At 40.3% G+C, this 12,234-nt stretch overlaps 1 protein-coding gene across 3 annotated transcripts in view; it reads left to right on the top strand.

Annotated features, from left to right (window-relative positions):
* The window catches only part of SORCS1 (sortilin related VPS10 domain containing receptor 1), a 594,356-nt gene that overhangs the window by 446,003 nt on the left and 136,119 nt on the right, over nt 1–12,234 (top strand). For all 3 annotated transcript variants that reach the window (XM_009215327.3, XM_003904235.4, XM_009215326.3), the window contains exons 7-8: nt 8,767–8,885; nt 11,470–11,559. In XM_009215327.3, coding sequence (XP_009213591.2) covers nt 8,767–8,885; nt 11,470–11,559 — 209 coding nt within the window. The remainder of the gene's footprint in view (nt 1–8,766; nt 8,886–11,469; nt 11,560–12,234) is intronic.

Raw genomic sequence — 12,234 nt, forward strand, 5'->3', positions numbered from 1 at the left:
TATAGACTGAATAGTAAAATAGTCTGTAGCCTAACGAGGACTAAATAGGCCATGGAGGAATAACAAGTCCACAGCTCTGTGTGATACAAAGTGAAATAAATTCAGAGTCACAGGAAAAGTTTCTAGGACAGAGCAAAACATCTGTGCAGAGGTAGGAGGACTGAATGTCTCACCAGCAAGCCTATAGCACTTCCATTCCTCCTAGGATGCTCTCATCATGCTGCACTGTAATTGGACAGGGAACTTTCTGTATTTATATTATCAAATTGGTGCAAAGGTAATTGCAGTTTTTGGCAATTACCACAATGACTCTTTGCACCAACCTAATAGTATGCTTTTCGTTTTCTCTCTCGTGTTCCCAGTTTTTAGTTTCACGCTTGGCTAAATTTGATGATCCCAGAATTTTCCCTGTAGTAGTCATGGCCTCCTGAATGCCTAAAGGCCAACAATAAAATACAATATTTAGTCAATTACACTGGTCCCAAATCAAGAAATTTCATAGAAGAAAGCAATGCTAAATCACAAACTCATCATGCCAAGCTAGAACATCTGATGTCAGTTTATAATTTTTACAGAAGTAGCTTGTCCTCTGTGTAGACTTTCTGGAGCTAAGACTAGAATCTCACTTTTGACATTCTCAATTTCTAGCTGGTACGTGTGACAGAGGGCACTAGAATAATGATAGGAATTAAATGTATATGAACAGCAGCGTGTTGACTTGTGTGTGTGTGTGTGAGATGAGTGAGTACATTTAATACAAAAGTTTCAAAACAAGTAATAGAGCAGTAGAACAAAAGGAGAAGTTATATGCACTTGTATGGGCTTTACAATCTGTTCTGCTTTTAAACAGATTGCTTAAATTGCTGATTTAAATTGTTTCCAAGTGGAAACAATGAGGAATAGGTGAGTTTTAAAGTGCTTATGCTTGCTTGCATCGTTTCTAGCTTTGTTTATAATTAAACTTCTGCAATATTAGGGAAAATTAAAGTATTTGGTGCTAAATAAATATGTGTTGAATGATAGAATGGATGGATAGAGTCCCAGAGATCTGTAATATATTTTTTTGCTCTGTTGGTCAGGCTGGTCTCGAACTCCTGACCTCAAGTGATCCACCTGCCTCGGCCTCCCAAAGTTTGGGGATTACAAGTGTGAACCACCGAGCCCAGCCTGGATTTTAAACAAAGTTTAAGAGAGAAAAAACATGTGATCCACTTAGCACAGTTCCTGATCCCGAGGAAAGGTTGCTCTGGTTATTTTGGAGGTTAATGCTGCTGCTGCTGTTATCAGTGACATTCTGGGGATGGAAAGGTTTGTCTAAGCCCCAGGAAAAACTTCACAGAAGAAGGTCTAGGAAGTATTTGGACTGAGTAACAGGAAAGGAAAAGACAGTTGAAACCAGCAGAACTCTCTGAATGAACATAGGGAGTCAGCCAGGAATAAGCATGCCGTTTAGAAATAGCAGAAGCCCTCAAGACACAGACTTGCCAGCAACATCACAGAGCTTTGTTTTGTTTTGGCAGCAGTGGGAAGGAAACAGGTTTCAGTGGATAATTTATGGTAAAGATTTATTGGATCTTAAAGTCATAGTCTGATTTGTAGCATCCTTTTTGTTTCTAAGCTTCTAATAACTCTCATTATGGAAAGAAATAGTCTAAAACCGAGCTTGGTCAGTGACCTTCTCAGAGTCACACGCCATGCTGGAGATGGAACTAGGACCCAGAAGATCCCTCCAACAGGAAGACGGAACACCTGCCATACCCACTGATTGGCCCTGTGTGTTGGGTGCAGAGGTGACTTCCACATTCTCCTTGTAGCCCTACTTATTTTGCAGTGCTGTCTGCTAACCACTGCCACACACTGTACTGCCTATGCAGAAGATTTGTATTTGTATTAATTATTATACAAGGAGAATATTTTTTCATGGTGTTTTTAAAAACATACTTAAAAGAAAAAAATCTTTAACCCAAATAAAAATTGAATATAAAAAGAAAGAAGTGGCCAGGTGTGGTGGCTCACTCCTGTAATCCCAGGAGGTCGAGGCAGATGAATCATGAGGTCAGGAGTTCAAGACCAGCCTGACCAACATGGTGAAACCCCATCTCTACTAGAAATACAAAAATTAGCTGGGCATGGTAGTCCCAGCTACTTGGGAGGCTGGGGCAGGAGAATCGCTTGAACTCGGGGGGTTGCAGTGACCCGAGATTGCTGCCACTGTATTCCAGCCTGGGTGACAGGGTGAGACTGTCAAGAAAGGAAAGGAAAGGAGGGGAAGGCAGGGGAGGGTAGGGGAGGGGAGAAGAGAAGAGAGGAGCTGCCTCAGGTAGAAATATGCTTAGTACTTTACAGGTGGTTAGCTTGAGACACAGTGAGCAGTATTGGTGATTGAAGAGAGAGGACTTAAATACCAACTACAGCTACTATTATGTGAGTACAGTCTAACCTGGTGCTAGACTCAACACATTTCAGGACTAAGGCAATCAAATGTCATAACTTCTGGCAAGATGGATATTGTTTATTCCCATTTTGTAGATCAGAGTTTGGAGATGTGGAGTGATTTACTAAGCTAGCAGGCCTTGAGCCTGCATTTAAACCTCTGATCCTCTGTTCAAAGCCTACCTTTTTAAAAGCAGCTTCCCTTTTCTAGAACAGCACAGGTTTTGGGTGGATGGGGATTGCATTATTCTAAGCAGCAGCTGTTGCGGAGAGTGAAGATGCTTGAAAAGAACAGCACAGTGTCCTAATTACCTATGGCAAGGAAAACATCTGTGTAGGAAAAGTAATGAAATTAATTCTAATGTCTAGCAGTTGCATGCATTAATTGACATTAATTAATGCCAAATTACAAGATACTTCCTATGGAATCACATCATACACTCACCAGAATTGAATATGGAAAGAGTTCATCATACTTAATGCTATTACAGCAAGCCCCAGGGGGAATAAGAGTGATTGGTCCCTCATTATGAAGTGCAGCCAATTTCTTTCTGTTTCCATTAGAAGGAGAAAGGGAACAAACCAGGAACACTTTACCAGGGGCAGACTGTTCAAAATGGATCATTTCCCCTTCAGCTTGCAAATTTCACTTTGAGCCACTCAGAGGAAGAAGTGGTTTGAAGACCTCTTCCGGGTCTTTTCTTGTGTCCTGACTTTTACACTTGGTAATTCTCAGACCAAAGGTAGCCTTATTGCACAGCTCAATAGCAATATGCGGCATGGGAAGTAGAGAAAGAACAAGCAGAGAGAGACAGTTGATCTCACAGCCCATCTTGACTCCCCCCTCCCCTACTTGCCCGGCTATAGAGGGGCTGGACTAGGGATTTGTTGTGCAGATTGCCAACTCTTTCACATTAGTGCCTCTCCGCTGTTGTTGACATCTCATATATATCTTTTATTCATTTTTCCTGTGCAAACATACATTTATAGATATCTATATATACAACCTGCAAAAAAACCTCAGGTCCATAATGCACATATTTTGGTAACCTAGTTTTTAAAAACTTTTATTTTGGAATAATTTTAGATACACAGAAAAGGTACCCAAGATAGTACAGAATACATGTACTTTATACCCAGCTTCCTCTAACATTAACGTTTTACGTAACCATGGTATATTTTCCAAAGCTAGGAAATTAACATTGGAATAATATTACTAATTGGTAACCTACTTCTATAATATAAAATATATTCAGCATTCCCTCATAAAAGCAAGATTTTAATAGCAAACTCTAAATGTTCCATAGTTTATTAAGTTCTTTTTCTATTGTTGACCATTATGTTTTCTCCAAAATTTTTTATTATACATAACACTAATAAATATCTTAGTTGTTAAATCTTTGCATTGATCTTTGACTTTTTCCTTACATAGAATTCTCAGAAATAAACCCTAGGTCAAAGGGTATCTCTTTTTTTCTTTTTTTTTTTTTTTTTTTTGACAGAGTTCACTCTTGTTGCCAGGCTGGAGTGCAGTGCCATGATCGCGGCTTACTGCAACCTCCACCTCCTGAGTTCAAGTGATTCTGCTGCCTCAGACTCCCAGCCAAGTAGCTGGGATTACAGGCACATGCCACCATGTCTGGCTAATTGTTGTGGGTTTTTTTTAGTAGAGATGGAGTTTCACTATGTTGGTCAGGCTGGTACCACATTTTTGAGTATCTTGATTCATATTGCCAAATTACCACTCAAAAATGTTAAGGTGTTCATGTTTTGTATCTAGGGGTATCTGTTTGAACCTTAGATAGAAGCCAGACTTAACAAAGATTGGCCCCAAACTCACTGGGATTTTTCATATAACATAGTATAGTAGAAATAAACCAAAGTTGGAGTCAGTCTAACCATGTTGCAACCACATACTGCCATTTCTACAAATCACTAATTTTTAGCTTCATTCTCTTTATCTGCAAAATCAGTTGATATACTCTGTAGTGTTGTGAATATTAAATGTACTATAGCTATGTGAACATGTTTCAGACTGCCTGGCTCATAGATGATTAACAAATGTTAGATTCCATCTTTGTTTTCTCCCTAAAATCCCTTAGATAATAATTTCTATATAGATGAGTTAGAAACATGAAAGGAGTATGTTATTATTTTCCATCTTATGTTTGTACAGGGACCTCTGAAGAGGAGATTTAGGTCTTAAGGAAAAGAAAAGAGCCATCAGACATTAATACAAATAAAACAAGAATTGTGTATGCATCAAGTCCTCATTAGGTGTCAGTCTTAGAAGTTCTAGTTGGAAATTGTATTTGTAATTAGAAGCTCAAGACCTCCTAATCAAGTTCTTATTGTGTTTAGCCATTGTTTTTTGTTCATTATCTCACATAACAAGAGGCACAGAGGTTGGGCAGCTTGAGGCTCAGTACCATCAACAGCTCAATGATGTCATTAGGGAATGGGTACTTTCCATCTAGTTGTCATACTCATTGTGTAAGCTTGACTGTAAGACTGGCTCCTTTGGGCAACCAGAAGCCTAGAGCCATTCACATTGAGACACAGTGTTTACAGAGGCAGAAGATCTTCTGCTGTATCTCCTGATATCTCTCAGCTTCCCCTTAAAAGCTCTCTCCTCACTTCTCATGTACCAATACTAGGTTTAAATGCCCCCTTCTAAAACAACCAATGGCAAGTGGAGAAGGAAGGCTTGAGTGGGTTTAGAGTGACAACATTCATTCCTGCATATGGGAACTTCTGAGTCACATGGAGAAAAGATGAGCTGACAGATCCAATATTGGATATTTCAGCAAAAAGGCAGAGAAAAATGGGTGTTCAGCGGCTCGCCAAAGTACCTGATTCAGAAATACAACTGGAATATTTAAATTTGGCTTAACTAGTCTTTTTAAGCGTGTTCCCAAAGCTCTCATCATTATGAAAGGTAGCAAAACAGAAAACAGAAGTATTATCATTCTTAATCATAACAACTAACGTCTGTATGAGTTTGAGTTTCAAAACATTGAGCATATATGTTATTTTAATTCTTACAGCTAAAGTACAAGATAATTGATATTGGCATCCTCCTTTAATAGATGAAGGAAGCAGTGAAACTGGCCCAGTTGTCCCATAGAACATGATGTTTATGCTTTCTTTTGAATGAACACAGAAATTGATCCTCCCAGTCTTCAAACTTGAGAAAGTTACATTTGTTTTGTCCGAGTTCTCATCTGAGTTGCTTTATCAGGAAACCAACCATCAGGCCTCCCAGATATCATCAAGGAACTTAAGCTTACCAGATCACTGCATCTAGACAATAAGACACCAGATCCCTCACCCATCCTGATTGCCTAACTGACAACTTGCTTGCTGTTGACCAGCTCTTCTTCCTTACACCCCTTAATTCCTATTTTCCCACACATGGTTACATTTCTTCCCTGCTATATAAACTCCTAATTTTAGTTTGTCAGGAAGATAGATTTGAGACTGATCTTCCGTTTCCTCAGCTGTGGCACCTAATTCAAGTCTTCTTCCTTAGCAATACTCATTGTCTCAGTGATTAGCTTTCTGTACCACGAACAGATAAACCAAGACGGAACATTGGTTAGCACTGCAGTAACAGCAAGGCTCGGGAAGATGAAAGGGTTTCCTATGAACTACACAGCTAATAAATAAACCACACCAGAATTCAAGCCCAGTTCTTATTGTCATAAATCTCCGTTGTTTCTATGACCCCCAAGCTACATTTTGGAAAACAGAAGTCACTTAAAAGCTGTAAAATGGTCTGGCAGAGTGTAAAATTGTGAGGTAAAGATTTTGTGTGCTAGAGGGAGGATCGTTCTGGGAAGGGATGAGTCCCAGAAACTGTCTTTAAAAAGATCCTGTGTTCTGCTCTAACATGAAATTACAGGAATGCCTGAAAAAGGAGATGAGGAAGGAAGAATAGAGGACTCTAATTTAATTTTGGAGGTGGCTTCACACCAGGACTAGACAGGTTAAAGCGCTTGAGAGCTATCCCCATCTTGGGAAATGGCAGCGGGGTGAAGGAAGATGGTGTGTAAGGCTCTCCACTGTCTCCTGAGAGTTTATCAGAAACCCCATCAGTCATTGGTCAGAGGGAGCAAGAGAGTATGCCGACCCCTAGTGGCACTCTTTGCAGAATACAGGTACACACAAGTTCCTTAAGTAAAGGTGGTCCTGGACAACTTCGCCTTCCTAGTTTTCTTAAGAGAAATCTTTACTGAATCCTTATATCTAGTTTATCTGTCTCTCAACATACTATTTCCCACCTCAATTTCATGTAAATAATCATCTTCTGATATTTTCATTTGGAAAAGTGGATTTCTGCATAAGTCTCTGGTATCTTAAAATCAAACCCACCTACTCATTAAGCATCAAAAACAAGTAAAATAACTTCTTTTTTATACTCTAAAGGATATATTTCAATAAGTGGCATGTTCCGACAAATATTCATTTATTGGCTACTGTGTGCTGGCAACAGTATTAGGATCTGGTGGGCACGACAGTGAATAACAGCAACAACCAAAACAAAAAAGGCATTTGTCTTTATGGAGATTACATTCTAATGGGAGCAGGGCTCAGTAAGAAAGAAATAACAAGGTAATTTTATATTGTGATAAATTCCATAGAGAGAATTAATGGGATGGTGCGTGATAAAGAATAATCATGGAAGATCCTCGGATGTAACAGTGAGCTAGCCAAAAATCTAGAACCTGCTTTGAGAACAGCCTGGGGAGAAGCATTTTAGGCAGAGGGAATACAAATAAAGAGTCTTTAAAGTGGTAGAAGGTTTGGCCAACTTCCTGAACATAAAGTAGGGTGGATTAGAAGAATTACAGAGAGAGAAGAAGAGATTAGCGTGATGAGAAGTGGGGGAGGTTGGAGGGTTGGCGTGGTGGGTGGTGGAGAGTTTGAATTTATTCTCAAGGCAATGAGGCAAAAGGCATTTTACGTAAGGGAGTAACATAATCTGATTAGATAGAGACCAGGATAGTGTGCTCAAAAAACAGGAATAGCCTCCTTCATAAAATATATTTCCAGTAATAGAGATCAAACTGATGTAAGAGTTCTCATTAATGATATTGTATTTATCATCAGATGATCGGGTGAGATCCAGGGTCTCAGTCGATCCAATTATAAAATAAAAGCAAAGTCCTGACTCAAGGGGAACTCCTCCCAAATCAGTTTTGCTTTTTTTTTTTTTTTTTTTTTTTTGAGACGGACTCTTACTCTGTCATCCAGGCTGGAGTGCAGTGGCGTGATCTTGGCCCACTGCAACCTCCGTCCCCTGGGTTCAAGTGATTCTTTTGCCTCAGCTTCCCAAGTAGCTGGGATTACAGGCGCCTGCCACCGCGCCCAGCTAATTTTGTATTCTTAGTAGAAACGAGGTTTCACCATCTTGACCAGGCTGGTTGTGAGCTTCAGACCTCATGATCCGCCTGCTTTGGCCTCCCAAAGTGCTGGGATTATAGGCATGAGCCACAGTGCCCAGCTCTATTTTACTTCGAATGAATTATGAAAGAAAAACCCTTATCTTAACCTAGAATCTTATAACAACATCATTTTTATCATTAGATGATGAATGATTAAATGTATGTGTGTTTTCCTGTTTGTCAAAGATCAAAGTGTGAAGGTGAAACCTACTAATGAGAAAAAATTGACCATGAAATCGCAAGTATTATTGCCAGTTTTTAAAAAATATTTTCATTTGGGTTTGGGAGGAAAAGAAATAATTAGCAAGAATTTAGTATTCTAGGATATCAAGACTTGATGGAAACACCAGGAGATGTTGTAGGTGGTATTGAGAGCAAGTGAGTAAAATAATAATGATAATAATTTAAATAATAGTAACAATGACAATAATGTATTTAACAAAGATTATGAGACTTGTTTAGAGAATTGGAAATGGTGGCGGGACGCGGTGGCTCATGCCAGTAATCCCAGCACTTTGGGAGGGGAGGCCAAGGCGGGCGAATTCGAGGTCAGGAGATCAAGACCATCCTAGCTAACACGGTGAAACCCCGTCTCTACTAAAAATACAAAAAATTAGCCAGGCATGGTGGTGGTAGCCTGTAATCCCAGCTACTTGGGAGGCTGAGGCAGGAGAATGGTGTGAATCCGGGAGGCAGAGCTTGCAGTGAGCCGAAATGGCACCACTGCACTCCAGCCTGGGCAACAGAGCGAGACTCAGTCTCAAAAAGAAAAAAAAAAAAAAAATTGGAAATGGTAAGGGAAATAGCAAACGTCCACCCTGACTCTAAAGCTCTATCTGTATATCTCCCTTAACCCCATGTTTTTTATTTATTTATGTATTTTCAGATTCACATTATCTAACTTGCCGAATGCAGAACTGTACAGAGGCCAACAGGAATCAACCTTTTCCAGGCTACATTGACCCAGACTCTTTGATTGTTCAGGATCATTATGTGTTTGTTCAGGTATGAAAAATCCACTTCTGTTGATTGTCTCAGAAACCTTTATTTTCCTTGTTTCTGTCCCTATTGCAGTCCCTTTTGCCTGCTTTACACTCCATTAAGAGTCAAAAAGAGAGGAAGGGAGGGAGGGAAGGAGGTAGGGAGAGAGGGGAAAATCACTATCTTTTCAACAAAAGGATAATTACTGAATGTGGAATCTTCTGTAGTAACAGAATAGTAATGAGTTTCTTTGGGCTGTGTCAGGAGGATCTTATCCATGTGGGGTCATGAAGGCATCACAGAGAGGAGTGAGATTGTCTCTAGGATGATGCACAGTACGATCTGTCCCCTACACCTGCATTCCAAAGAAGCTTCCAGTTATCAAAGGGACTGAACAAATATGTCAGTCTCTTTCTATCTGGGGAAGGGTCAGCCAATCAGCCCCCTCCCCAATACCCACTTTAAAAGTGGAGAAGCAGGAATGGGAAGGGAAGCTGTGGGGTGGCTGGAGATAGTGGGAGGCAGAGGCCAGGGGGTGAGTAATCAGCTTTTATTGTCATGCACCAACTGTGATTAGAATAAAGACACTTCAGAGCAGATATATTCAGCCAGGTTTTTCACTCCCAGGAGAGTGGAGAACAGTTTAAGAAGCTGAAGTTTCCTGAGTTGTTAGTAGAGACAAGCAGCAAATATGCTGCACTGCTTTTCAGCATTCAAGGAGAAATTTAAGCTTGTTTGGACAATGCATTTAAAAACTCAGTTACCGCCTTCCATGTTAAAAATGACAAAGGTACAATTACTAAATAGCTTATATGTATATATAAAATTATACATAAAGACCCATTCTAGACAGTAATACATTTATTTCGACAAGAAATTGGAATTTAGAATATTTAATTACATGCTTCGAGGAGGCCATTTGTTTAAGTGCCTATTGGCCTGTGTACTTTTAAAATGTTTCACATGTGATCTCACACAGACACAAACACACACACCCCATTTCTTTATTCTTCAGGAAAATTAGTAATTAATACTCGGACAATTTCAGCATCAAGTTGTCAAGGGACATTCGAATAGTGACACGTATTGGTTCTGTCTATAATAATTCATTTCTGTTATCAGTGCCGCTCCCAGGAACCTTTTCTGGTTTCTAATAACAGTTTGTGATCCACATCTATGACTTACAAATGAGAATCAATTCTGCATTTGGAATTTCATACAGTCTTTACCCATGCCACCATGAACATCCTGTAGCCCCTCACTAGACCTAAGAGGTGATCTGGCCACATGACAGTGAAGATGATAACTTTCCAAGTCACATTCCTAATGTGATGAACATGCACATTTGCCGACCTTCTGGGTATGCAAACTCCAGCTGTCATTGAAACTCCAAGCATTTAAAGAGTTTAAGGGTGGCTGCAAAGGAGTAAGAGAGACTGGTGGTGGTGCCCTTGACACTGTGCCCTGCAGGTTGCTCATATGCTGGGCTGGAGACCACACCCCTTCCTGCCTTCTCTCACACCCACCAGGATTCATTGAGCTGCATGCTTTGGACAAAATTGGAGGGGAGCTGGCTGTGGTGGCACCTGCTTTTAGTCTCAGTTCCTGGGGAGGACTGCTTGAGCCCAGGAGTTGAAGGGTGCAGTGAGCTATGATTGTGCCACTGCACTCTAGCCCTGGGCAATACAGTGAGATTTAGCTTTAAAAAAATTTTTTAAAGGCTGGGCGCAGTGGCTCATGCCTGTAATCCCAGCACTTTGGGAGGCCGAGGTGGGTCGATTACCTGAGGTCAGGAGTTCGAGACCAGCTTGGGCAACGTGGTGAAACTCTCCATCTCTACTAAAAGAATACAAACATAGCCGGATGTGGTGGCAAGGGCTTGTAATCAATCCCAGATATTCAGGAGGCTGAGGCAGGAAAATCACTTGAACCTGGGAGGTGAAGGTTACAGTGAACTGAGATGGTGCCATTGCACTCCAGCCTGGGTAACAGCAGTGAAACTTAATCTCAAATAAATAAATAAATAAATAAATAAATAAAATTAAATAGAAGAGACCTACATTGAATTTGGACGACAATCCTAGCCTGGTTTTGTGTCTGATACGCCAGCACTCCTGTCTGTGCCATGTGCCCATAATCATCAGTGTAACACCATCAAACTGGAATTCAGTGCCCAGAAATGTGAGCCTCCAGCTCTGCCACTGTTTGACTTGGGCCGTTTCATTCTGATATGGCACAGGGACCTACCTACTTGTAGGGTCATAGACTTGGGTCTAGAGACCTGGGCTGGTGATGGCAATCAGCCAGTGTACGCCAAGGTTAGTATCATTTGAAAAAAATAACTCAAAATGTTTTCTGGCATCTGAGCCACAGTGCAAATTTAAGAATTGTATTTTTGTCCAGTAGATTCAGTTTGGGCCTCTGACCAGCTCACATACTCCTTATAAGTTGTGTTTGAACTGAATGCCAATTCTTTACACGTGTCTGCAGTAGACATTAATGCCATTTGTTGTGTTGGAAACTACCTCCTTCCATTCAGGTCGCTGTTCTGTGACCTGTGTCTGTCATCATAGCTTGAGCTTCTTACAATCTTGTTTTTATGATCCAGCTGACATCAGGAGGGCGGCCACATTACTACGTGTCTTACCGAAGGAATGCGTTTGCCCAAATGAAGCTTCCGAAATATGCTTTGCCCAAGGTATGGCCTAGATCACTTTCTTCATTTCACTCTTGACTCTCATTCACAGAAGCCAGCCTCCATCCCTTTCCCAAGGACTCTTTCAACCTCTCATAGTCATGTTTTATTTACATCTCTTATCTCTGTTTCCCACGTTTGCTCTGCCTGCTGTCTTTTTGACCATTCTTATTATCCTTCTCTTATTTCCTCCCTCCCTTCCTTTCTCTCTCTCTCTCTTTTCTTTTTCTTTTTTCTTTTCTCTTCTCTTTTCTTTCTCTTTCTTTCTTTGTTTCCTTTCTCATTCTTTCTTTTCTTTCATCTTTCTCCTTTTCTCTTTCTTTTTCTCTCTCTTTCATCTTACTTTCTCTTTTTCTCTTTCTTCTCTCTCTCTCTCTGGGATTGTTGCTATAGGAGCATTCATAAGAATTTTAATAATTGATTTGATTTTCAGTAGTAAAGATTTTCAAGCCGTTTGTATTGGTTTTCTAACAAGACAGAAAATATTTTTTGGATGTGTTATGTATCAGTGCAACAGCTGCAATCCATTTCTGTCTGGTTTGATTATCAGTTGTTTACTGAGCGGCGATGCTGTGACGTGGCACCAGCCTTTGCTTTCTCTCTCAGCCAATCAGCTCTCTGTAAACTTATGTGACTGGTTGTCTTTAGAGTTCTGAGGCGCAGCTAATTTTTTAGACT

This window comes from Papio anubis, chromosome 11 (genome assembly GCF_008728515.1).
Source record: "Papio anubis isolate 15944 chromosome 11, Panubis1.0, whole genome shotgun sequence".
Taxonomy (NCBI): domain Eukaryota; kingdom Metazoa; phylum Chordata; class Mammalia; order Primates; family Cercopithecidae; genus Papio; species Papio anubis.